Source organism: Manacus vitellinus, unplaced genomic scaffold (genome assembly GCF_001715985.3).
Source record: "Manacus vitellinus isolate BGI_N305 unplaced genomic scaffold, ASM171598v3 ctg7180002429988_pilon, whole genome shotgun sequence".
Taxonomy (NCBI): Eukaryota; Metazoa; Chordata; class Aves; order Passeriformes; family Pipridae; genus Manacus; species Manacus vitellinus.
This window is the reverse complement of record NW_021938247.1, coordinates 77086-101427: the sequence shown is the minus strand read 5'-3', so window position 1 is coordinate 101427 and position 24342 is coordinate 77086. Positions and strand designations below refer to the sequence as shown.

At 48.0% G+C, this 24342-nt stretch overlaps 3 protein-coding genes across 3 annotated transcripts in view; 2 read left to right on the top strand and 1 right to left on the bottom strand.

Moving 5' to 3' along the window:
- Positions 1–292: 292 nt before the first annotated feature.
- LOC108639202 (ubiquitin carboxyl-terminal hydrolase 42-like) lies at positions 293–5013 on the bottom strand (the record flags this gene model as incomplete). The annotated part of the gene is made up of 11 exons (XM_018070187.3): positions 4867–5013; positions 4083–4283; positions 3587–3697; positions 3409–3511; positions 3215–3282; positions 2984–3054; positions 2353–2435; positions 1935–2046; positions 1461–1601; positions 1152–1252; positions 293–392 (listed from the first exon to the last, which is right to left on the bottom strand). Coding segments are annotated over exons 1-11 (1116 nt in total), but the record flags the coding sequence as incomplete, so codon positions are not given.
- Positions 5014–9432: 4419 nt separating this feature from the next.
- Positions 9433–24342, top strand: part of LOC115308156 (ubiquitin carboxyl-terminal hydrolase 42-like) — a 30221-nt gene continuing 15311 nt past the window's right edge. Inside the window, exon 1 of the mRNA XM_029965980.1 lies at positions 9433–9610. The gene's annotated coding sequence lies outside the window, so the exon portion shown is untranslated. The remainder of the gene's footprint in view (positions 9611–24342) is intronic.
- Positions 12508–19179, top strand: LOC108639204 (ubiquitin carboxyl-terminal hydrolase 42-like). Its single transcript, XM_029965990.1, has 5 exons — positions 12508–12815; positions 13133–13244; positions 13578–13718; positions 13927–14027; positions 19005–19179. The coding sequence occupies exons 1-5, from the start codon at positions 12508–12510 to the stop codon at positions 19177–19179; spliced, it is 837 nt and encodes a 278-aa protein (XP_029821850.1).

Here is a 24342-nt window from a genome sequence, read left to right as displayed (position 1 = left end):
AGAGCAGTGGGGAACCCCTACAAGTTCTGGGACAGGACAGTTTGGGGCCTCCAAAAGGCTCTTTTGGAGGGCTACTAAGACCAAAAGGCCAGAGGCGCACCAAAGGGATGGATCCAGGTGGGATGCTTGGAGAGGGAGCAGCGTTGTGGCTGTGAAGAAAGGTGTGGTGTGTGAGGGGCAAAAGAGAAATGCTGAGATCCCAGAAAGAAATCCACTATTCCTCTGATGCCCTGACCCATGACCCCAAAGTTACCTTAGTCCTACCAGTCAGACCCTGTGGTCCAACAGAGCCCGCCTGCTTGCTGCTGGCCACACACTGACTGAGGAAGGAAGGGGCATGTGATGGTGCCAGGGAGGAAGAAGCCCTTTCTCCAATTCTCAGATCAGAGCATCTGGAGAAAAACAAAAGAGTGATCTCAGTTTAGAGCTGTTGTTGCAACCTCCTCTGGGGTTCAGTCATTTTCTCAGAGAGGTTTCTATGACAGAGAGAAGACTTAACCAAGGACACTAATGGGAAACTCAGCTAGGGTCTTCCCACCAAGTTTGCCTCTGTCCCAACAAAAACCTCATCTCTATACCTCCCACAGCCTCCATTTCATAAATTCACAGATTTGTTTGGGTTGCAAGGGACCTTTAACTTTATCTTGTTCCACCCCACTGTGGTGGGCAGGAACACCCTCCACTATTCCAAGGTTTCTCCAAGCCCTGTCCAACCTGGCCTTGAACACTTCCAGGGGTGGGGCACCCACAGATGCTGTGGCAACCTGTGCCAGTGTCTCAGCACCCTTACAGCAAAGAATTCCTTCCCAATATCTAATGTAAACCTGCCCTCTGTTAGCTGAAAACTGATAGCCTTCATCCTGTCACTACATTCCCTGACAAATGGTGCCTCCCCATCTTTCCTGGAGGTCCTCTTTAAGTCCTCTTATCTACAAGAGTCAACATCAGAGACCAGGCAAGTAGCAGATTACATCCGGGCCGCAGCCTGAAGCCCAGTAAAGGACAGACACGGAGTAGTTCAGATTTGACAGCACTGAATGATGCAGGTAGTAATTTCATTTGATGAGAAAAACACTCAGGAAGGTGAGAAGCACAACTGCAAATGAGGAAAAGGAAATGTATTCTGAACATATTTGAATCCTGGTTATTACCTGGCATAGAACAGCAGGTAGGCTTGCTGCCTGAGAACTGTGTCAATGGAACGCAGCTCCACAGATTCATCGTCCATCCGGTACCACAATCCATTGCTGGCCTGTAAAAAAAAGGCAAGGATCTCTCCATGGTTTCTCTCCAAAAACACAGGTAGAAAACTGCCAAACTGAGAGCATGTCAAAACAAATGCAGTCCAGCCACTAAGGAGGCCTTCTGCCCCAAAACTTTGACTGTCAGTAACACTGACAGGAAAGTTTATCTTCCCCAGCACACATTTTTCCCCATTGGGAAGGAAGTTGCTCTTTTACCTTTGTGTAGCAGAAATAGTGTCCTCCATGACAGCTGACACCACTGTGCACCAGGACAGCATATAAGGAGTAGAGGAGGGGTTCTCCATCTGCCTGAGACATGTATGGGCGAAGATCCAAGTACTCCGGATACTCTACAACCTATGGAGAGACCAAGAGGGCTCAGAAATGACCCTGGTCTGTGACATGAAATAGCCTACCAAGTGCGGGGGCCAGTCCAGGTGTATCAATACATCTCTGGGGCTCATGAGCACTTGGTTTTTCATAAAGCAACATATAATCGTTTGGGTGGCAGGAAACCGTTCTCAGTCAAAGCAGCCCTATCAGAGCACAGTGCTTGCCTGTCTTCCCACAGGAACTTTCCACTCCCCAGAAGGGACCACAAAAAACCCAACACAAGCAGCTTGTGACAAGCATCCTGCTTTAGGAAATCTGCTTCTTGAAGAGAAAGCTGCACACCAATAGTGTACAAACCTTGCTGATCTTCCCACCAGTGAAGCAGTCAAACCTCTTCAGACACACAGTGAGAACCTTGGGTGCACAGTGGACAGTGAACCTCTTAGTGGCGGCAACATTCTTCTCACACCTTGAAACCAAGCACAGAGCACAGCGCTGAAATGCACCCTATCTTCCACCAAGGCAGTCAGACAACCTTTCTTGTCTCGTGCATCCTTATGCTATTTTAAGGCAATTTGGTGCCATATTTAAAACAAACAAACAAACAAACAAACAAAGGAAAAACCCCAACCCCCCCCCCAAAAAAAACCCAGACAAACAAAACTGTGTCTCATCAGTGTGCAGTAAACTTCCACGAGAAGATGACTTCTGCTCAATGACTTGTAGCCCCCTCACACAGAGCCTAGTGTTAATATGTTGATAGTAATCATCTTACTTGCTACATTTAAAGCAGTTTTCACCATCCAGGCGCTCAGGTCTTACAAAGTCCTCCAGAGCTGCAGTGAGGGATGAGGCTGCCTGGAGAATTGAGAAACCGGTGCACTGAGCTACAGGAAATGCCCTCGCCCAAACATTTTCCAGGAGCTGACAAGAAAACCCCTGTAGCTGATGCTGAGGAGACCCGCCATGAATCTGCAAGCTGTATCCAGAAGGAGCCAGAAAGAGAGTGTGGTGCTGAACATTTCCCCTGTCCCAGAGGTTCTCAGGGGCAATCAAGAGCTCCCTCTCTGTACCACCTCCCATTGAGCTACTGATGTTATGTAGGGTCACCAGCAGCGAAAACAATCCAACCCATCAGCCTGGAAGCCAGACAGGTGTTGAAGGAGGGCAAAGGGAAGAAGGATGAGGATATGTCAAGGGTGCAGAGCGCATAATGGGTGCTTGTCCAGCTTCAAGCCAGCACCTACAGAGAGACCAGTGCCATGGCCTCTGCAGGAGGACAACATCCGTTCCCCTTCCCATCCACGACCAAGACCTCTGGTGTTCGCAGTATATGCTTTCGGGGCAAATGTGTTGACTCTGAAAAGCCTTGCGATGTCTTGAAGCACAACGGCAAAACCTCTTACTTTGATATCCAAAGGGACATCCAGGAAGGCCTCATAGGAATCAGAAATGGCTTTGCAGCTGAAGCAGATGACTGGAAGGAAAAATCAAAATGCCGAGCAATGGTGAGTTGAACGATGGTACTGCTCTGTGTTCATTGCACCTGTCCTGCTAGTCCCAGGACCAGCTGTTGGGCACAGGCAGACAGAAGGGCACAGGCAGTGCCAAGGAGAGCAGTAGTTGTAGAAACATACCTCTGGATCTCAGAAAGCCTCCAAATATTTGATGGACAATGGTAGTAGATTGAGATGATATGTCCAAGCTGGAAACAAGTAGTAAGACAGAGCATTACTTCCTCCAAGCCCCGGCTGTAGGTTTTCCTTGATGAGGCCACATCAAGGAGTCCAAAGGGCTCAGAACTTTGTAAAGGTAACTTGCTTGTGCTTACTCGTTGCTTGCACTCAGACAAGCTCTCTGCATGGCATTGACAGTACAGCATAAGAAGTCATGGGCATCTTCCTCCCTGCCAAGCTGAAAATGTTCTCCTATGACTAAGAAACAGGAAGTTAGTAGTTGTCTCATACAGGAAGGGAAGAAAACCTGTCAAAGAACCTGAAATCACATACATCTGAAACCCCGGAGAACAGCCAAAGGCAGGATGGCACTGACTGAGGAATGCAGGACCTTGTTAACATGCGCTTCCATGATGCACATCATGCAGAAGCCTTGTTGGCGACCTGAGGAGGGAGGGAGAGAAGGTCCTCTGGTGAGCAAAATATCCCTATGGTGGAATACTCCTCTTCTTCCACTCCCACTCCAGTGCAATATGCCACTCCTCCCAGTGTTTCAACAAGCACGGGACGTTTTAGTGCATAGAAAATGTTCTTCAGAGGAATGCTAAACTGAGGTTTTAACTTGCAGGAATAGAGACCCAGAACTAGAAAGATGTGCCTTCATGAAGAATAAGACAGCTGGATAGGACAGGTGGCTCCAGAGTGTACAAAGAACACAAGTTCTGGGGCTGGCAAAGGGCTGCTTTTCTCCTAAATCAAATTTCAGGTTCTGGGAATCCTTGGGATTTGATTAACAGATTTACAAGGAGATGTCCCTAAGAGTACTCACAGGCCTGGCTGTGCTCCCGGGAGAGCAGATAGTTGGCCAGCGGCGGGGTGTATGTCAGGCATTGCAGGACAGCATTAAGGAAGCATGTGTTGCCCACATTGCGGAGTCCTGCTCCAGCACTCTGTCTTTGCTGCCAGACCATGCAAATCTTCTCTGGGGGAAAGAGGATCCTTTGTGGCGGAGTCATTCCCTCGGCAATGACTGCAGGGAAATTCCATTTGAAAAGAGATGAAATGAGGCACAAAGGCATATTTAAACAGTGAGGTCTCTACAGGAGCACTCAGGACCATCTGCTTTAACTGCCAACCCAACAACATCGGGGGAAGCTTAAACTGTGCCATTTAAATTTACTGTTTTGGAAAAATCCATTCCCCTGTTTACGTTGCTGAGAGTCCAACAAACCCGCAATCTGATTTCTGGGCCACAGGCTACCTTCCTTTCTCAGTAGAGTTCTAGCCTGGATTATCAGTGAAGCCATCCCTTTTCCTGACTGTAACTTGTTGAAAACAAGTAAATACTGAGCACGGAAGGTAACCCAAAGGATGGCAGACCTCTCTACGAGCAATGGCAGCTTTCAAAGTCTTGTACCTAGTGTCAGAGGAGTGACAAAAGGTGTTTTCCTGGGTCTAATTGTAAACACGGGGGTCAGTTTGACTGCTCTCAGGAAACCTCCCAGAGATCACTCTAGGTTGTGAGCACATCATTCTGGGATTTGACCACCAGCCATGTCACTTGTCTGTGGCAGTTCACAAAGTCCAAACCTGCTGGTGAAGCTATTACTCACAGGAGTCGTTCCCTGCTGTGGCCATTGCCTCTCTCAGGAAGAGAGTGCAATGCTTTAGATGACCAAGGATGTCTTTCTCTCCAGAAAGAGAACAGCACCAATCCCGTCACCTAATTGCAAAGAAATTACTGTAGCTCACCGAAAGTATAAAAACTCTAAATAAACGCAGAACGGCATCCACCACCAAGTCTTTCAGTGGTGCCTGTAACTGCTGCTGAGCTGCAGCTCACGCCCTTATGATCAGTCGCGGGGCACCAACTCACAGCAGGTTCAAAGGCCCTTTTGAAATGCTCCAATGTATGTTACCTTCTCTGAAGAGGCCCTGCTGCTCTCCTGACACTGCTTCAGCAGCAGAGCCCTCTGGCTTTCCCACCTCCTAGGAGTGACCATCTTTCAGCCACTACTTTAACTGTATTGGTCACATAATCTGACCAGTGGATGTTTAGGATCGTACGGAGGCAGCGCTGATGGAAGCGTTCTAGGAGTCGCAGGTGGTGGCGGTAGATGACCCTTGATTCAGATACATATAAGAGAGTAGTCAGCACTATGGCTCTGTAAACACTGATCTTGGTACTTTTCTTCAAGTGTTTATTTTGCCAAACTCTTTTATGGAGTTTTCCAAAAGCACTGTATGCCTTTGCTAACCTATTGTCTATCTCCCTGTCAATCTTATCATCCAAGGAGATGAGGCTGCCCAGGTAATTAAACTGCTGGACTGATTTGAGCTCTGATTAGCCAATGGTGATATGGGGATGATGGAAGACTTCCTGAGTTGCCGGTTGATAGAGAACTTCTGTCTTCTTTAAGCTGACTTCCAGCCCAAAGAGCTCAGCAGTGTCTGCAAAGCAGGATGTTAAATGCTGCAGGGCTGCTTCTGTGTGGGCAGCAAGGGCGGCGTCATCAGCATAAAGCAGCTCCCGGACAAGATGGTTTAAGGTCTTGGTGTGGGCCTTCATTCACCTTAGGTTGAAAAGGCTTCCATCAATACGGTATCAAATGTAGATACCATCCTGATCCTCGAGGTCTGCCATGGCCCTTTGGAGCATCCTGTTGAAAAAGACTGTGAATAGGGTTGGTGTGAGAACGCAGCCTTGTTTCACACCGTTCTTTATTAGAAAGGGCTCAGAAAGTGCATTGCCATATCTGACTTTGTGCTGATCCTCATGGAGTGAGATAATCATTTTAAGGAACTTGGGGGGACAACCTAAATGTTCCAAAATCTGCCATAGGCCTTTTCTGCTCACAGTATCGAAAGCCTTGTTGAGGTCAACAAAGGTTACATAGAGACCTTTGTTCTGTTCCCTACACTTCTTTTGTGTTCTCTGAGAACAAACACCATGTCTGTGGTACTCCTATTGGCTCTGAAACCACACCGACTTTCAGGTAGAATTCCTTCTGTTATAGCGGGTATTAGTCTGTTCAAGAGTATTCTTACCAGGATTTTGCCAGCAATGAAGAGCAGAATAATACCATGGTAATTTGAGAAATCTAGTTCACCTAGTTCCCAACGGCATACCACAAATTCGTGAAATTTGGCATGGAGTGCAAGGCCCCCATGTTTCCAGACTTCAGGTGGAATTCCATCAACCCCAGCTGCCTTGCCGATTTTTGCCTGGTGTATGGCCTTGAGGGTTTCTCTTAAAGTGGGGGCAGTATCCAATTCGTATTTCACCGCTTGCTGTATGATGGACTGAATTGCTGAGTCTTGGACTACACGGTTGGTACTGAAAAGAGTCTGAAAGTGTTCAGAACATCGATTCAAAATGGAGGTTTTATCACTTAGAAGTGTTTCAGCATCAGCACTGAGTAGCGGGCTTTGGACCTGGTATGCAGGCCCATATGCTGTTTTCAAGGCCTCATAGAATCCTTTGTGATAACCCGTATCTGCGTATAATTGAATTTTTTCAGCTAGATCAATCCACCACTTGTTCTGGATGTCACGGAGTTTCTGCTGGAGCTTGCTGCATGCAAGACGAAAGGCTGATTTTCTTGCGTGAGAGGATGGCAGTGCAAGGTGTGCTTGGAGGGCGGTTCTCTTCAGAGAACAGAGCATAGCTGTTTACGTCCTAAAATGTCCCCATACGAGCAGGAGGCAGGAGCAGAGGCACTGTTCACGAGTGCCATTGTTGATTGTCTTCATCAGAGAGCTCCTGAAGTGCTGCTGGGAGGACGGTAATACAGGACCTAGACATCAGGTTAGGGCAGGGGCATAAAATGTCACCTGAGAGGTGTAATGCAGGAGTAAATGCAGATACTTTGTCTGGGTAAGGGATACAAGGAGCCTCCCCAAGGATGACAGGGATAAAACCAGCGGCTGCAAGACGTGATGAAAAAAGCCATCCAAGCAAAGTCATGCCCTAGCTGGATGCCCCAAGTAGAAAAGAAGAAACACCTCGGAGTGCAGCAGGAGCCATATGAACTGTGCTGAGCTGGGCAGGAGTAAAACCACCTGTCCTGAGAAGAACTGAGTAAAACTGGATGCCCCATTCCAGGCAGGGGCCAAACCAGCCAGTTCAAGTGGTGTTAAATAACAACCAGCTGCATCCTTGGAGCATGAGAAACACTATCTGCCTGCTGAGCAGAGGTTACACCAGGTGTCCAGAGGACTGCCTGTTGCTAAACACCTCTGAAACTGTCAGGATAAATAGGACCCTCTAACAAATTGGCTTTTTAGTGTTAGAAAGCAAGTGATTACTTTTATTTGCAGCCCTGGGTGTGCATGTGGCTGACAAAAATCCTGCCTCCATACTGACAGCAAGACACTGCTTTTCACCTATTTATACAGATTTGGCAAACAAAGAAATTAATGTTCATTGCTTCCAAATTACATCACTCACTCCCTTTCATTAATTAGTATTCTATGTGGTATTGGTTATTAATTTCTCACTTTCTACTGTAATAACTTCATATCTTTAATCTTTTTTGTATATTTTCCCTCCCCTAGGCATTTTCTGACACAAATGCTGAGCCTTTGTTAGTCTTCTTCTTTATCTGCTGGCTTCTGCAGAAGGTCCTTGTAGTCCATAAATCTTGTGTTCCAGATCTCCTCCTTCAACAGGACATCTTTCTCTGGCAGGCTTTCTCCACTGAAGCATAACAGGGTTAACTTCAACAAAACTTACAGTTTTAGTACTTTTCCCAGGCTGTGTTCTCACAAAGAAGCTTATGACAATTTTTACTCCATGCTGGCTAAAGTTGATTTAAGGCTGAACGCACCGCCTATGATGTGTGTTAAAAACAACTAATCAAAAAGTTAATCAGGAACACTAAAAAAATTAGAAAAGTTTTATGATTTCCAACAAGCCCAAAACAACATAGGCCAAGTGCAGCACGGACAAAACTGTCTCTATCCATTGATGCCAGGAAAAGGCAACAGCAGTAAAACTCAATAGCCACAGGTGCTATTAAGCTGGTATTTGTTTATTTCGGCGCCGGACATGCGGGGGATAGCTCCGCCTAACACGCGCGTGCCCTCGCCCATCATAGCTTCCGTTTTATACAATTAGGTCATACAGATTCATTGCACATTTTTACATCTTCATGAACTACCCGAGAGTGGACAGTGTTCTATGTAAATCTCGGGACACGCCTCCTGGAGCCTGCGCGCTTCTCTCTGGTGGTTGTCTCGGGTGGTCGTAAGGGATGAAGGCTCAAAGTCTTCCTCTCTCTGAACTTCTCACCTCACTCAGTCCCTCAGCATCTTCCCCTGGCAACGGTTCCTCATGGGCTGCCCGTCCACTCGGTGTCCCATTGGTTGTCTACGGGTTACCCTTTGCTACACTGCACACTTTCCCACTGGCTGCCCCTTCGCACCATCACACAGCTTTCCCATTGGCTGCCTCTGGGTAACTCCCCATTGGCTGCTCACCAGCACATGGCTGCTGTCTTAGCGACAGCACACGAACCTTAAAATTTCACTTATTGGACTGTGCAGCTTAAAATTTTCCCTTATCAATAGCAGCGTAACATTTTCTCAATAGCAACTTAACATTTTCCCTTATCACCATCCAGAGTGGGAGTCTGGCTAAAGTTGCGGCTGATCAAAACCTAACCAACCTGAGCGGCAGGAGTAAATGTGAAGCTGCTGAAAAGCCATCCAGGAACGTTTTCAGAGCTTGAGGACAAGACAGCAGCTGGGCGGGGGCCAGCAGCCAGCCAAGGTCCTCCCAGCGCAGCCTCTGAAGGGTTCCTTTGGCAGTCCCAGTTCAGGGTCAGCCCATGGTTGTACCCTGGGGGCAGATGAAATTAATTGGAAAGGAACCCATAAGAGTCCAGGTGCTTTGCTAAGAGCCTCACCGATAGAAGTGGCAGTGAAACCCTCAGCGTCTTGGGGGCCAGAAAAGCTGTGACCTGGCTCAGTTACAGCCCTGAGCAGGCTTTTACTCCTCAGGCCGTGTGGCTCAGGGAAGGTGTGGGAGCTCTGTCAGAGGATGACTAGCCCTTTGCCACCAGCACGGGGGGAGGTCCAGTGGCTTCCACCTGGCGGACGTGCCATGTGGGTTCCTGTGCCCAAGAACCATGTGGTTCCATGGGGTTCCATGTGGTTCCATGTGACCCCATGTCACAAAGGGGCAGAGATGTGGCACCCATCCGGTATCCTGAGGAGCGCGCCAACGAAAATCAGTTGGACAGAGTTGGCCTTCGGGATAACTCAGCTCCTTCCTTTGCTACTTGTGTGCCTGCCTTTTTTGGATGGTTTATTGTTTACTGACCATTTCTCCTCAACTTTCCTCCTCTTTCAAAGGTAATGCTTTGACTTTTGGCACAGATCCTAGAGCAGGGTATAGGGGATAAAAGTATAGGCTGATTTATACCTTCCGAGCTGTAGGCTGAGCTGTTACAACTTTTAGAGGCTGGCCAGGTATGACCTAGGCTAGAATTCCAGTTTGCTGATTCTTGGGTTTTTTTCCATAGCCTAGGATAGGTAAGCAGGGAGGTGACTGTAGTCTGAGGGGATGGGCTCAGCCCACCTTGATTGCTGTGGGAGGGAGGGAGGCAGAAAAAGGAGAGCAGCAAAGGCAGCAGTTAAAGTAGTGGCTGAAAGACGGTCACTCCTAGGAGGTGGGAAAGCCAGAGGGCTCTGTTGCTGAAGCAGTGTCAGGAGAGCAGCAGGGCCTCTTCAGAGAAGGTACCGTACATTGGAGCATTTCAAAAGGGCCTTTGAACCCGCTGTGAGTTGGTGCCCCGCGCCTGATCATAAGGGCGTGAGCTGCAGCTCAGCAGCAGTTACGAGCACCACTGAAAGACTTGGTGGGGGATGCCGTTCTGCGTTTCTTTAGAGTTTTGATACTTTCGGTGAGCTACAGTAATTTCTTTGCAACTAGGTGACGGGATTGGTGCTGTTCTCTTTCTGGAGAGAAAGACATCCTTGGTCATCTAAAGCATTGCACTCTCCTCCTGAGAGAGGCAATGGCCACAGCAGGGAACGACTCCTGTGAGTAATAGCTTCACCAGCAGGTTTGGACTTTGTGAACTGCCACAGGCAACTGACATGGCTGGTGGTCAAATCCCAGAATGATGTGCTCACAACCGAGAGTGATCTCTGGGATGTTTCCTGAGAGCAGTCCAACTGACCCCCGTGTTTACAATTAGACCCAGGAAAACACCTTTTGTCGCTCCTCTGACACTAGGTACAAGACTTTGAAAGCTGCCATTGCTCGTAGAGAGGTCTGCCATCCTTTGGGTTACCTTCCGTGCTCAGTATTTACTTGTTTTCAACAAGTTACAATCAGGAAAAGGGATGGCTTCACTGATAATCCAGTCTAGAACTCTACTGAGAAAGGAAGGTAGCCTGCGGCCCAGAAATCAGACGGTGGGTTTGTTGGACTCTCAGCAACGTAAACAGGGGAATGGATTTTTCCAAAACAGTAAATTTAAATGGCACTGTTTAAGCTTCCCCTGATGTTGTTGGGTTGGCAGTTGAAGCAGATGGTCCTGAGCGCTCCTGTAGAGACCTCACTGTTTAAATATGCCTTTGTGCCTCGTTTCATCTCTTTCCAAATGGAATTTCCCTGCAGTCATTGCCGAGGGAATGACTCCGCCACAAAGGATCCTCTTTCCCCCCGAGAAGATTTGCATGGTCTGGCAGCAAAGACAGAGTGCTGGAGCAGGACTCCGCAATGTGGGCAACACATGCTTCCTTAATGCTGTCCTGCAATGCCTGACATACACCCCGCCGCTGGCCAACTATCTGCTCTCCCGGCAGCACAGCCAGGCCTGTGAGTACTCTTAGGGACATCTCCCTGTGAATCTGTTAATCAAATCCCAAGGATTCCCAGAACCTGAAATTTGATTTAGGAGAAAAGCAGCCCTTTGTCAGACCCAGAACTTGTGTTCTTTGTACACTCAGGAGCCACCTGTCCTGTCCAGCTGTCTTATTCTTCATGAAGGCACATCTTTCTAGCTCTGGGTCTCTCTTCCTGCAAGTTAAAACCTCAGTTTAGCATTCCTCTGAAGAACATTTTCTATGCACTAAAACGTCCCGTGCTTGTTGAAACACTGGGAGGAGTGGCATATTGCACTGGAGTGGGAGTGGAAGAAGAGGAGTATTCCACCACTAGGGATATTTTGCTAACCAGAGGACCTTCTCTCCCTCCCTCCTCAGGTCGCCAACAAGGCTTCTGCATGATGTGCATCATGGAAGCGCATGTTAACAAGGTCCTGCATTCAGTCAGTGCCATCCTGCCTTTGGCTGTTCTCAGGGCTTTCAGATGTATGTGATTTCAGGTTCTTTGACAGGTTTTCTTCCCTTCCTGTAGGAGACAACTACTAACTTCCTGTTTCTTAGTCATAGGAGAACATTTTCAGCTTGGCAGGGAGGAAGATGCCCATGACTTCTTATGCTGTACTGTCAATGCCATGCAGAGAGCTTGTCTGAGTGCAAGCAACGAGTAAGCACAAGCAAGTTACCTTTACAAAGTTCTGAGCCCTTTGGACTCCTTGATGTGGCCTCATCAAGGAAAACCTCCAGCCGGGGCTTGGAGGAAGTAATGCTCTGTCTTACTACTTGTTTCCAGCTTGGACATATCATCTCAATCTACTACCATTGTCCATCAAATATTTGGAGGCTTTCTGAGATCCAGAGGTATGTTTCTACAACAGCTGCTCTCCTTGGCACTGCCTGTGCCCTTCTGTCTGCCTGTGCCCAACAGCTGGCCCTGGGACTAGCAGGACAGGTACAATGAGCACAAAGCAGGACCATCGTTCAGCTCACCATTGCTCGGCATTTTGATTTTTCCTTCCAGTCATCTGCTTCAGCTGCAAAGCCATTTCTGATTCCTATGAGGCCTTCCTGGATGTCCCCTTGGATATCAAAGTAAGAGGTTTTGCAGTTGTGCTTCAAGACATGGCAAGGCTTTTCAGAGTCAACACATTTGTCCTGAAAGCATAGACTGTGAACACCAGAGGTCTTGGTCGTGGATGGGAAGGGGAACGGATGTTGTCCTCCTGCAGAGGCCATGGCACTGGTCTCTCTGTAGGTGCTGGCTTGAAGCTGGACAAGCACCCATTATGCGCTCTGCACCCTTGACATATCCTCATCCTTCTTTCCTTTGCCCTCCTTCAACACCTGTCTGGCTTCCAGGCTGATGGGTTGGATTGTTTTCACTACTGATGACCCTACATAATAACAGCAGTAGCTCAATGGCAGGTGATAGAGAGAGGGAGCTCTTGATTGCCCCTGAGAACCTCTGGGACAGGGGAAATGTTCAGCACCACACTCTCTTTCTGGCTCCTTCTGGATACAGCTTGCAGATTCATGGCGGGTCTCCTCAGCATCAGCTACAGGGGTTTTCTTGTCAGCTCCTGGAAAATGTTTGGGCCAGGGCATTTGCTGTAGCTCAGTGCACCGATTTCTCAATTCTCCAGGCAGCCTCATCCCTCCCTGCAGCTCTGGAGGACTTTGTAACACCTGAGCACCTGGATGGTGAAAACTGCTTTCAATGTAGCAAGTAAGATGATTCCTAACAACATATTAACACTAGACTCTGTGGGAGGGGGCTACAAGTCATTGAGCAGAAGTCATCTTCTCGTGGAAGTTTACTGCACACTGATGAGACACAGTTTTGTTTGTCTGTTTTTTTGGGGGAGGGGGGTTGGGGTTTTTTCTTTGTTTGTTTGTTTGTTTGTTTGTTTGTTTGTTTGTTTTAAATATGGCAGCGAATTGCCTTAAAATAGCATAAGGATGCACGAGACAAGAAAGGTTGTCTGACTGCCTTGGTGGAAGATAGGGTGCATTTCAGCGCTGTGCTCTGTGCTTGGTTTCAAGGTGTGAGAAGAATGTTGCCGCCACTAAGAGGTTCACTGTCCACTGTGCACCCAAGGTTCTCACTGTGTGTCTGAAGAGGTTTGACTGCTTCACTGCTGGGAAGATCAGCAAGGTGTGTACACTATTGGTGTGCAGCTTTCTCTTCAAGAAGCAGATTTCCTAAAGCAGGATGCTTGTCACAAGCTGCTTGTGTTGGGTTTTTTGTGGTCCCTTCTGGGGAGTGGAAAGTTCCTGTGGGAAGACAGGCAAGCACTGTGCTCTGATAGGGCTGCTTTGACTGAGAAGGGTTTCCTGCCACCCAAACGATTTTATGTTGCTTTATGGAAAACCAAGTGCTCATGAGCCCCTGAGATGTATTGATACACCTGGACTGGCCCCTGCACTTGGTAGGCTATTTCATGTCACAGACCAGGGTCATTTCTGAGCCCTCTTGGTCTCTCCATAGGTTGTAGAGTATCCGGAGTACTTGGATCTTCGCCCATACATGTCTCAGGCAGATGGAGAACCACTCCTCTACTCCTTATATGCTGTCCTGGTGCACAGTGGTGTCAGCTGTCATGGAGGACACTATTTCTGCTACACAAAGGTAAAAGAGCAACTTCCTTCCCAATGGGGAAAAATGTGTGCTGGGGAAGATAAACTTTCCTGTCAGTGTTACTGACAGGCAAAGTTTTGGGGCAGAAGGCCTCCTTAGTGGCTGGACTGCATTTGTTTTGACATGCTCTCGGTTTGGCAGTTTCCTACCCGTGTTTTTGGAGAGAAACCATGGAGAGATCCTTGCCTTTTTTTTACAGGCCAGCAATGGATTGTGGTACCGGATGGACGATGAATCTGTGCAGCTGCGTTCCATTGACACAGTTCTCAGGCAGCAAGCCTACCTGCTGTTCTATGCCAGGTAATAACCAGGATTCAAATATGTTCAGAATACATTTCCTTTTCCTCATTTGCACTTGTGCTTCTCACCTTCCTGAGTGTTTTTCTCATCAAATGAAATTACTACCTGCATCATTCAGTGCTGTCAAATCTGAACTACTCCGTGTCTGTCCTTTACTGGGCTTCAGGCTGCGGCCCGGATGGAATCTGCTACTTGCCTGGTCTCTGATGTTGACTCTTGTAGATAAGAGGACTTAAAGAGGACCTCCAGGAAAGATGGGGAGGCACCATTTGTCAGGGAATGTAGTGACAGGATGAAGGCTATCAGTTTCCAGCTAACAGAGGGCAGGTTTACACTAGATATTGGGAAGGAATTCTTTGCTGTAAGGGTGCTGAGACACTGGCACAGGTTGCCACAGCATTCTTTGCTGTAAGGGTGCTGAGACACTGGCACAGGTTGCCACAGCATCTGTGGGTGCCCCACCCCTGGAAGTGTTCAAGGCCAGGTTGGACAGGGCTTGGAGAAACCTTGGAATAGTGGAGGGTGTTCCTGCCCACCACAGCGGGGTGGAACAAGATAAAGTTAAAGGTCCCTTGCAACCCAAACAAGTCTGTGAATTTATGAAATGGAGGCTGTGGGAGGTATAGAGATGAGGTTTTTGTTGGGACAGAGGCAAACTTGGTGGGAAGACCCTAGCTGAGTTTCCCATTAGTGTCCTTGGTTAAGTCTTCTCTCTGTCATAGAAACCTCTCTGAGAAAATGACTGAACCCCAGAGGAGGTTGCAACAACAGCTCTAAACTGAGATCACTCTTTTGTTTTTCTCCAGATGCTCTGATCTGAGAATTGGAGAAAGGACTTCTTCCTCACTGGCACCATCACATGCCCCTTCCTTCCTCAGTCAGTGTGTGGCCAGCAGCAAGCAGGCGGGCTCTGTTGGACCACAGGGTCTGACTGGTAGGACTAAGGTAACTTTGGGGTCGTGGGTCAGGGCATCAGAGGAATAGTGGATTTCTTTCTGGGATCTCAGCATTTCTCTTTTGTCCCTCACACACCGCACCTTTCTTCACAGCCACAACGCTGCTCCCTCTCAAAGCATCCCACCTGGATCCATCCCTTTTGTGCGCCTCTGGCCTTTTGGTCTTAGTAGCCCTCCAAAAGAGCCTTTTGGAGGCCCCAAACTGTCCTGTCCCAGAACTTGTAGGGGTTCCCCACTGCTCTGATCCTTTCAGGAGAAAAGGGCAGGAACTCTCCACAGCTCTCTTTGCAGGGCATGAAGTACACTGGCCGGAAGCGGTGCCGGAGCAGATCCCCTCTGTGGGGCAGGGATCTGCGCAGCTGGTCTGTGGACACCACAGACTATGATGACTCTTCAGAGAGAAGAACTGGTCCTCCAAGTCGTGACCGTGGTCCTAGGGATAGCACAGCTGCAAGGCCTTCCAAGAGGATCTGCCGGTGGGCTCCCGCTCCCAGGGCTGCTCAGGAGCAAACCTTGCTGAGGCAGAGGGAGCCAAGCAGATCTGTGCGGGGAACTTACAACCTTCGCAGCCGGTTTGTGCAGGACACAGACTATGACCGCTCACTGAGGAAGAGAAAGAGGGAGAGAACAAGTCCTCCACGTTGTGACCAAGTCTTAGTGAATACTGCAGTTCCAGGGCCCTCCAAAGCCAGCTCCAAGCAGGCTCTCATGCTCCAGGCTGCTCGGGAGCAAACCCGACAGAGGCAGAGAGAGCAGAGAAGATCAACATGGCGGGGCTATGATTGCCACAGCCAGGTTTGTGCAGTACACAGACTACCACCCTTCAGAGAAGAAGAGGAGGGTTTCCATGCCCCAGAGATTCACGTCAGACAAGCATTCAGGGCACTCTGGCAATGATGGCGTTGGATTATGGCCCTGGCTCAAGCAGAACGGAAGACTAGCACTGCGTTTATTAGCAAAGGCATCCTTGTTTTCGACACGCCTTCTCAAACATGAGTGAATGATTTATCTAAGTAGATGATAGTTACAATAATATAGAAATATTATTAGAAATATAGAAATATATATAGAAATATAGAATATAGAGAGAGAGAAATATGGAAATATATATAGAAATATACAGAGAAATATAGAAATATATAGAGAAATATAATATAGAAATATATAGAGAAGTAATATTTTTTAATACATTATTACATGTTTTATATATTCAGCAATAGATAGTAATGTTATAATAAATATTATTAAAATAATAAAATAGTAAATACTAAAATAGTTTAATCAGAGTTATCTATTCCACGTTGTAGATAATTATAGCTAGAAACATAGTGCAGTATTTGGAAGCAGTGTTGAAGCAATTATATTAAAGCTAACAAAACAAATATTAAGTAGAGATTGTGCAGTACACAGACTACCGCCCTTCAGAGAAGAAGAGGAGGGTTTCCATGCCCCAGAGATTCACGTCAGACAAGCATTCAGGGCACTCTGGCAATGATGGCGTTGGATTATGGCCCTGGCTCAAGCAGAACGGAAGACTAGCACTGCGTTTATTAGCAAAGGCATCCTTGTTTTCGACACGCCTTCTCAGACCTGAGTGAATGATTTATCTTAGATGATAGTTATAATAGTATAGAAATATTATTAGAAATATAGAAGTATAGATGGAAATATAGAATATATATAGAGAGAAGTATATATAGAAATATAGAAATATATATAGAAATATAGAATATATATATGTAGAGATATATATAGAAATAAAGAAATATATATATAAATATATATAGAAATATATATAGAAGTAATATTTTATAATACATTATTACATGTTATATATATTCAGCAATAGATAGTAATGTTATAATAAATGTTATTAAAATAATAAAATAATAAATACTAAAATACTTTAGTCAGAATTATTTATTCCACGTTGTAGACAATTATAGCTACAAACATCTCAGCCTCGGCCATATCAATCAACATAACTGGTCTACTCTGGCCTCAAATCGGGAGGCCTGGAGACACACCATCTATAACGCTGCTGTTTCCTTTGAGAACGCACGCAGAATCACTCTCGAGGAGAAAAGACAAGGGAGAAAGAATCACGTCTTGCAGAATATACCACCTAGGGAGTCTTTCTGCTGTGCCTTTTGCAATCGGATATGTCTATCTCGCATTGGCCTCATAAGCCACCAGCCTGCTTGTAACAAATGTGGATAGAGCCTTCTTAAATCTTCGTTCGCGAAGCCTAGCCACGATGATGTGTTTAAGACGGGTGTTCCATAATTTAGTGTTCTCACTGAAACCATGCAAATCGTGCGCCACTCGCTCACTTCCCACTCCTCCTTCCCTTCCCACTCCCCCTCCATCCTGAGGCAGGCTGGACAGGAGAATTGCAGGCACAAAAGGTAAAGATCGCAGGCTGAGATAAGAACAATTTACTGGAAACGGCAATGAAAAAAGAAAACAGTACAGCAACAGAACAGTAACAGAAACAATACTAATAACAGAGTGTACAAGGGAGGCAAATGACTCACACATGATTGCTCACCAGTTGGTGCCCAACTTTGCCCCCACGCACACAACCTGGAAGAGACCCCTTCCCCCATCCTTGACAAAATGAGGAATAACCTCTATGTCCTGGCTGTGCCCCCTCCTGGATACTGCAAAAATTAACACTGTCCTGACCAGAAGCAGGACAATCACCTTCAGGATCTGCAGCACAGCTTTCGGGTCTGCACCGGAGGCACTGGATCCCTCCATGCCAGGGAGGGGAGACATCAGAGATGAGCAGACTTTGGAAATCCCTCACCTCTCACTCCGGCCCATTTTTGCGCTTTTTATGGGATGGAAGAATACATACCCAAGAATACATACCCCTCCCAGTGTCCTTCTCACTGGAAATCCCCTGAGCTTTGATTCCTTTGCTGACATGCTGCTTCCTCTGGGAAAAGCAGCCAGAAAACCCAAGGCCATTGCTTTGAGTGAAGGTCTTTCTTAGAACACTTTTCCTGAAGTGCACCCAGGAAGGCTGGGCTGCAGCAGTGCGTGGCCCCCATGGCTTTGCTTCATCTCATCCAGAACACCTGGAAGCCCTTCTCTCACCATCCAGCCGCTCCCCTGCCCTGTCTTCCCCACCCCACAGGGATGCTGCAGAGGAGTTAACAAACTTCACAGTTCAATCCTGATATCCCACTGCTGACTGGGATGGGGTGAGACCAGGGGCAGTTTTGGCCCCCATCAGCACCAGCTCTTGGGACAGCCAGGCTCTCTCCTGACATGGGGGCTCATCTCTGCAGCTTTGCTGTCCTCCACAGGGCGTTTGCTGAAAAAAACCGTCTTCTAGAAAAGATATAGACACGAGCCCAGGGGTCAGCAGCACCACACGAGAGCTTGGCAAGATGCCCTGAGGACAGCCAGGCCAGGCAGAGAGAGTTGGAAGGACCACAGGGGCTCTCTGAAGCAGCCACATTGTACAACATAGACAATGAGGCTAAATGAACACTGGGATGAAAGATGATAGTGCTCTTACAAGGGAAATTTACAGCTGCTGTACAGGCCTGGGGCTCTTGCCGGAAAGCTTCAGTCTCTGGGCTCCCGGTGCCCAAAGGCATTGCAGATAACTCCTTCACAAGCAATGGCAGGGAGCAGGGTGGAAAAGTCAAGGATGAGGCAGATCAGAAAGACTGGGGCAGCACAGAGAGATCTACAAGGGAGAGAGGCAGCATCTGAAAGGGACTCCTTGCTGACCTATGAGCTGGTGCCGTGGGCTCTACAACTGCTGCCTGCAGTCAGCTTGGAAGCTCTGGCAGTTTTAACAGGAGGTTTGTCTGCAAACAAGATGGAGAGACATTACGATGATGGATGCGGGTATATTCCTGACCTAGGCTCTCCAGAGGGAGATTTGCTGTCTCCTCATGGGCCATAGAGGCTTTTAATATGGGATGAACCTCACTTTGTCTCCCCAAGCTCATGTCCAACCTGTTCCATGGCCTCTGACTGCGATCTGCTGCCCACCTAGCTTCATCCCCCCTCACAACCCTGGGGACTCCCTGGAGATGAATGGCTGCTGTGCCAGCACCTACTGTTCCAGGAAGGGAGTGCAAGGTGAAGATGCTACACTCGCAGGTGCAAAGAAGGTTCGTTTTGCCATGGGATCCCAGGAGGTCACCATGCACATCGTCAATGGGGTCTGAAAAAAGAAAACTTACAGATGTTGAGGCAGCTGAGCTCATCAAGCACATGTAGAAAAGCTCCTGATTTCAGTATGGCTGGCTCTTTTGAAATGCCCCAGGAAGGAAGATTTGGTTTCAGGCCTCATCAGCCTCATTGGCCAGTCTAGAGAGAACTGCCTGGGCTTGAATCAGAAGTTTGTGGATAAGAGATTTAGCTTCATTTAGCTAGAAATCTCTCTCCAGTGAGCCAGCTGCTTGCCATTCTGTTAGTCCCTGACCACAAGCAGCACTGAATCTGTGATCTCTCCCCCTCCAGTTTCTCAGAGTCGCTGGGTAACCCTGAAAGCACTGCTTCAGTATCAGGTTCTGCAAGAGGCCTTCAGAAAAGCAGCTAGGGGATTAGGTGAGGGGAAGAACCAGAAGGTCGCACACATTCTTCCCTGGATTCGTGAAAGACAATAAGAAAGGAATACAAGACCCCCAAAAGCAAGTCCACTTGATGGGAGCGGCAGGTGAGCATCTCTGGTTCAGTAGTGATACGATGCACTCAACTGCAGCTTGCAGACAAGAATCCTGAAACATTCCTGTAGCCAAGATTGTCACCTGATCCCAAGGTCCCCTGTCCTCTGCCCCATGCATTTCCACGGGACCAAAGCCCCTATGCACAGCAAAAGGAAAGTATGTGAATGTACACACATGGTAACTTGCTCCTGGCTTTTTCAGCCTATGGAGGAAGACAACTTCCCTCATTAGAAAATGAAGCAGGTCTGACCTGGACTTTCTCAAAACACTCTAAAGCCAGAGGCCGGTTTCTCCCATAAGCGACAGCAAAGCCCTCCTCCTGCCCATGTTGTTTGGGAAATGGCACAAGAACCAGGAGAATCACAGAGAGATTCACACCTTCAGAGACACCAGTGAGTGCAGCCCCTCCTGACATCATCTGGGCAGAAGCCTCCAGCCCTTGGGATGACTTTGCCTCCTAACAGAGGTGCCAGAGCATCTGATCTGGATTTACCAGGCCTGCCTTAGTACCATGCCACAATAATTGTTGCAGCATCCCAGCCTTTCCTTGCTCGAGCCAGCCTGTTTATAGGTTGTTTGGATCTCCACCTCCACATTGCAGGGGGATTGAACACCACTGATCACATCCACTTCTACCTCTGACCTGAAGGGAGAGGAAGATTTCCCCGTTTGCTGTTGTGGCAAGTGGCGCCTCTCTGCAAGAGATTTCATCTCCTGCTCGGGGCCCCTCTGCACTGGCCAGGCTCACTCCATGCTGCTGGACCTCTCCCAGCCCCTCTAAGCAGGGCTCCGGTCAAGTCTTTGTAACAACTCCCCATTCCTCAAAATAGCTTGGCACTCCTGCAGCAGTTTGGGTGGGGAATGCCAAACTCACACCAACGAATGGCTCTGTCCAATCCCCTGAGGAGTAGCAGGTACCACCCAGTGCGGAGGTCGGCGCTTGAATAAAGACCTCCACAACTTTTCTGGGTGCAGCTGGTAAGGCGATTTTATTATAAAAGTAGCGGGGCAACTGAACTGCTTAAAGGGAGGAACAAAAGGGCACAAAAAGCACTGCGCAAAATGGCTCCAGCCTTAAATGAGGTGCAGAAAGCATACCTTCCTCCCCCATAGACACAGTTTCCCCTCAGATCAGGGGGATCACACCGAATCTCTGGTGGGAGCTGTTTTATTAAGCTTGTCAGACCTTGAACATCAGGGGAGCTGTGTACAGCTCGTGGCAGCAGGTGCTGGGGCCTTGGTCAGTGTCACCCGGAAGGGGAAAGGAGGAAAGGGGACCAGCACGGATCCCTGCTGCCCTGCATATCCCCTGAGCCAAGGGACACTTATGGACAGTTGTTCTGCACCTCCCCCTGTCCCCTTTTGGTCAGGGCTATCACCTGACACTGCGGTGACAGACGGGTTCATGAGGATAGCCTTGGCAGAATGATGATGGCACTGAGTCATAGTTACAATTAAAGCTTCATTTTTTTTAACGTCATGTTATGATCACTATAGCCCAGAATACCATGATTGGAGTAGCACAAGATTTCTATAAGCAGCACCAGCATAGCAAGATTTTGTAAGCCCTTTAGCACCGAATTGTAGAGCACAGCTCAGCTTATGATGCCTGATCACCTGGACCTGATCACTCTGCAGGCCAGGGCACATCCTAATCCTTGGTTTGTCATGTCAATATAACAATCTTAATCTAGCCTTGAAACACGTTAACAGAACATGAGTGGCCCTTTCAGGGGAGAAGAGTCTGTTTGGTATTAAGATGGGGCTCTGTGTGCTGCTGTGCTGCCCTGTGCTGCTGTGAGGCCATCACAACCTGGCAGGCAGGGGCCTGTGACCTGCAAGGCCTGTGAGGAGCAAAGGAGTCGGCCTGGTGCCTGGAAATGTGAAGGCTGATAGGGAGGGGGAGAAGGGGTCTTCCCGGCGCACTGGACCTTCAGGGACTGACGATGAGGGCAAAGGGGACTCATGTAGGACCCGCTTGGTCACAGAGCACAGCTGTTTACGTCCTAAAATGCCCCCATATGAGCAGGAGGCAGGAGCAGAGGCACTGTTCACGATTGCCATTGTTGACTGTCTTCATCAGAGAGCTCCTGAAGTGCTTCTGGGAGGACGGTAATACAGGACCTAGACATCAGGTTAGGGCAGGGGCATAAAACGTCACCTGAGAGGTGTAATGCAGGAGTAAATGCAGATACTTTGTCTGGGTAAGGGATACAAGGAGCCTCCCCAAGGATGACAGGGATAAAACCAGCGACTGCAAGACGTGATGAAAAAAGCCATCCAAGCAAAGTCATGCCCTAGCTGGATGCCCCAAGTAGAAAAGAAGAAACACCTCGGAGTGCAGCAGGAGCCATATGAACTGTGCTGAGCTGGGCAGGAGTAAAACCACCTGTCCTGAGAAGAACTGAGTAAAACTGGATGCCCCATTCCAGGCAGGGGCCAAACCAGCCAGTTCAAGTGGTGTTAAATAACAACCAGCTGCATCCTTGGAGCATGAGAAACACTATCTGCCTGCTGAGCAGAGGTTACACCAGGTGTCCAGAGGACTGCCTGTTGCTAAACACCTCTGAAACTGTCAGGATAAATAGGACCCTCTAACAAATTGGCTTTTTAGTGTTAGAAAGCAAGTGATTACTTTTATTTGCAGCCCTGGGTGTGCATGTGGCTGACAAAAATCCTGCCTCCATACTGACAGCAAGACACTGCTTTTCACCTATTTATACAGATTTGGCAAACAAAGAAATTAATGTTCATTGCTTCCAAATTACATCACTCACTCCCTTTCATTAATTAGTATTCTATGTGGTATTGGTTATTAATTTCTCACTTTCTACTGTAATAACTTCATATCTTTAATCTTTTTTGTATATTTTCCCTCCCCTAGGCATTTTCTGACACAAATGCTGAGCCTTTGTTAGTCTTCTTCTTTATCTGCTGGCTTCTGCAGAAGGTCCTTGTAGTCCATAAATCTTGTGTTCCAGATCTCCTCCTTCAACAGGACATCTTTCTCTGGCAGGCTTTCTCCACTGAAGCATAACAGGGTTAACTTCAACAAAACTTACAGTTTTAGTACTTTTCCCAGGCTGTGTTCTCACAAAGGAGCTTATGACAATTTTTACTCCATGCTGGCTAAAGTTGATTTAAGGCTGAACGCACCGCCTATGATGTGTGTTAAAAACAACTAATCAAAAAGTTAATCAGGAACACTAAAAAAATTAGAAAAGTTTTATGATTTCCAACAAGCCCAAAACAACATAGGCCAAGTGCAGCACGGAAAAACTGTCTCTATCCATTGATGCCAGGAAAAGGCAACAGCAGTAAAACTCAATAGCCACAGGTGCTATTAAGCTGGTATTTGTTTATTTCGGCGCCGGACGTGCGGGGGATAGCTCCGCCTAACACGCGTGTGCCCTCGCCCATCATAGCTTCCGTTTTATACAATTAGGTCATACAGATTCATTGCACATTTTTACATCTTCATGAACTACCCGAGAGTGGACAGTGTTCTATGTAAATCTCGGGACACGCCTCCTGGAGCCTGCGCGCTTCTCTCTGGTGGTTGTCTCGGGTGGTCGTAAGGGATGAAGGCTCAAAGTCTTCCTCTCTCTGAACTTCTCACCTCACTCAGTCCCTCAGCATCTTCCCCTGGCAACGGTTCCTCATGGGCTGCCCGTCCACTCGGTGTCCCATTGGTTGTCTACGGGTTACCCTTTGCTACACTGCACACTTTCCCACTGGCTGCCCCTTCGCACCATCACACAGCTTTCCCATTGGCTGCCTCTGGGTAACTCCCCATTGGCTGCTCACCAGCACATGGCTGCTATCTTAGCGACAGCACACGAACCTTAAAATTTCACTTATTGGACTGTGCAGCTTAAAATTTTCCCTTATCAATAGCAGCGTAACATTTTCTCAATAGCAACTTAACATTTTCCCTTATCACCATCCAGAGTGGGAGTCTGGCTAAAGTTGCGGCTGATCAAAACCTAACCAACCCGAGCGGCAGGAGTAAATGTGAAGCTGCTAAAAAGCCATCCAGGAACGTTTTCAGAGCTTGAGGACAAGACAGCAGCTGGGTGGGGGCCAGCAGCCAGCCAAGGTCCTCCCAGCGCAGCCTCTGAAGGGTTCCTTTGGCAGTCCCAGTTCAGGGTCAGCCCACGGTTGTACCCTGGGGGCAGATGAAATTAATTGGAAATGAACCCATAAGAGTCCAGGTGCTTTGCTAAGAGTCTCACTGATAGAAGTGGAAGTGAAACCCTCAGCGTCTTGGGGGCCAGGAAAGCTGTGACCTGGCTCAGTTACAGCCCTGAGCAGGCTTTTACTCATCAGGCCGTGTGGCTCAGGGAAGGCGTGGGAGCTCTGTCAGAGGATGACTAGCCCTTTGCCACCAGCATGGGGGGAGGTCCAGTGGCTTCCACCTGGCGGACGTGCCATGTGGGTTCCTGTGCTCAAGAACCATGTGGTTCCATGAGGTTCCATGTGGTTCCATGGGACCCCATGTCACAAAGGGGCAGAGATGTGGCACCCATCCGGTATCCTGAGGAGCGCGCCAACGAAAATCAGTTGGACAGAGTTGGCCTTCGGGATAACTCAGCTCCTTCCTTTGCTACTTGTGTGCCTACCTTTTTTGGGTGGTTTATTGTTTACTGACCATTTCTCCTC

Excerpts from the sequence above, each read along its gene's own strand:
- LOC108639204 (XM_029965990.1), top strand. The coding sequence starts at position 12,508 with ATGGCAGGTGATAGAGAGAGGGAGCTCTTGATTGCCCCTGAGAACCTC. Across the intron at positions 13,245-13,577 it reads CTGCTGGGAAGATCAGCAAG|GTTGTAGAGTATCCGGAGTA; the intron begins GTGTGTACACTA and ends GTCTCTCCATAG. Across the intron at positions 14,028-19,004 it reads TACCTGCTGTTCTATGCCAG|CTTCATCCCCCCTCACAACC; the intron begins GTAATAACCAGG and ends CTGCCCACCTAG.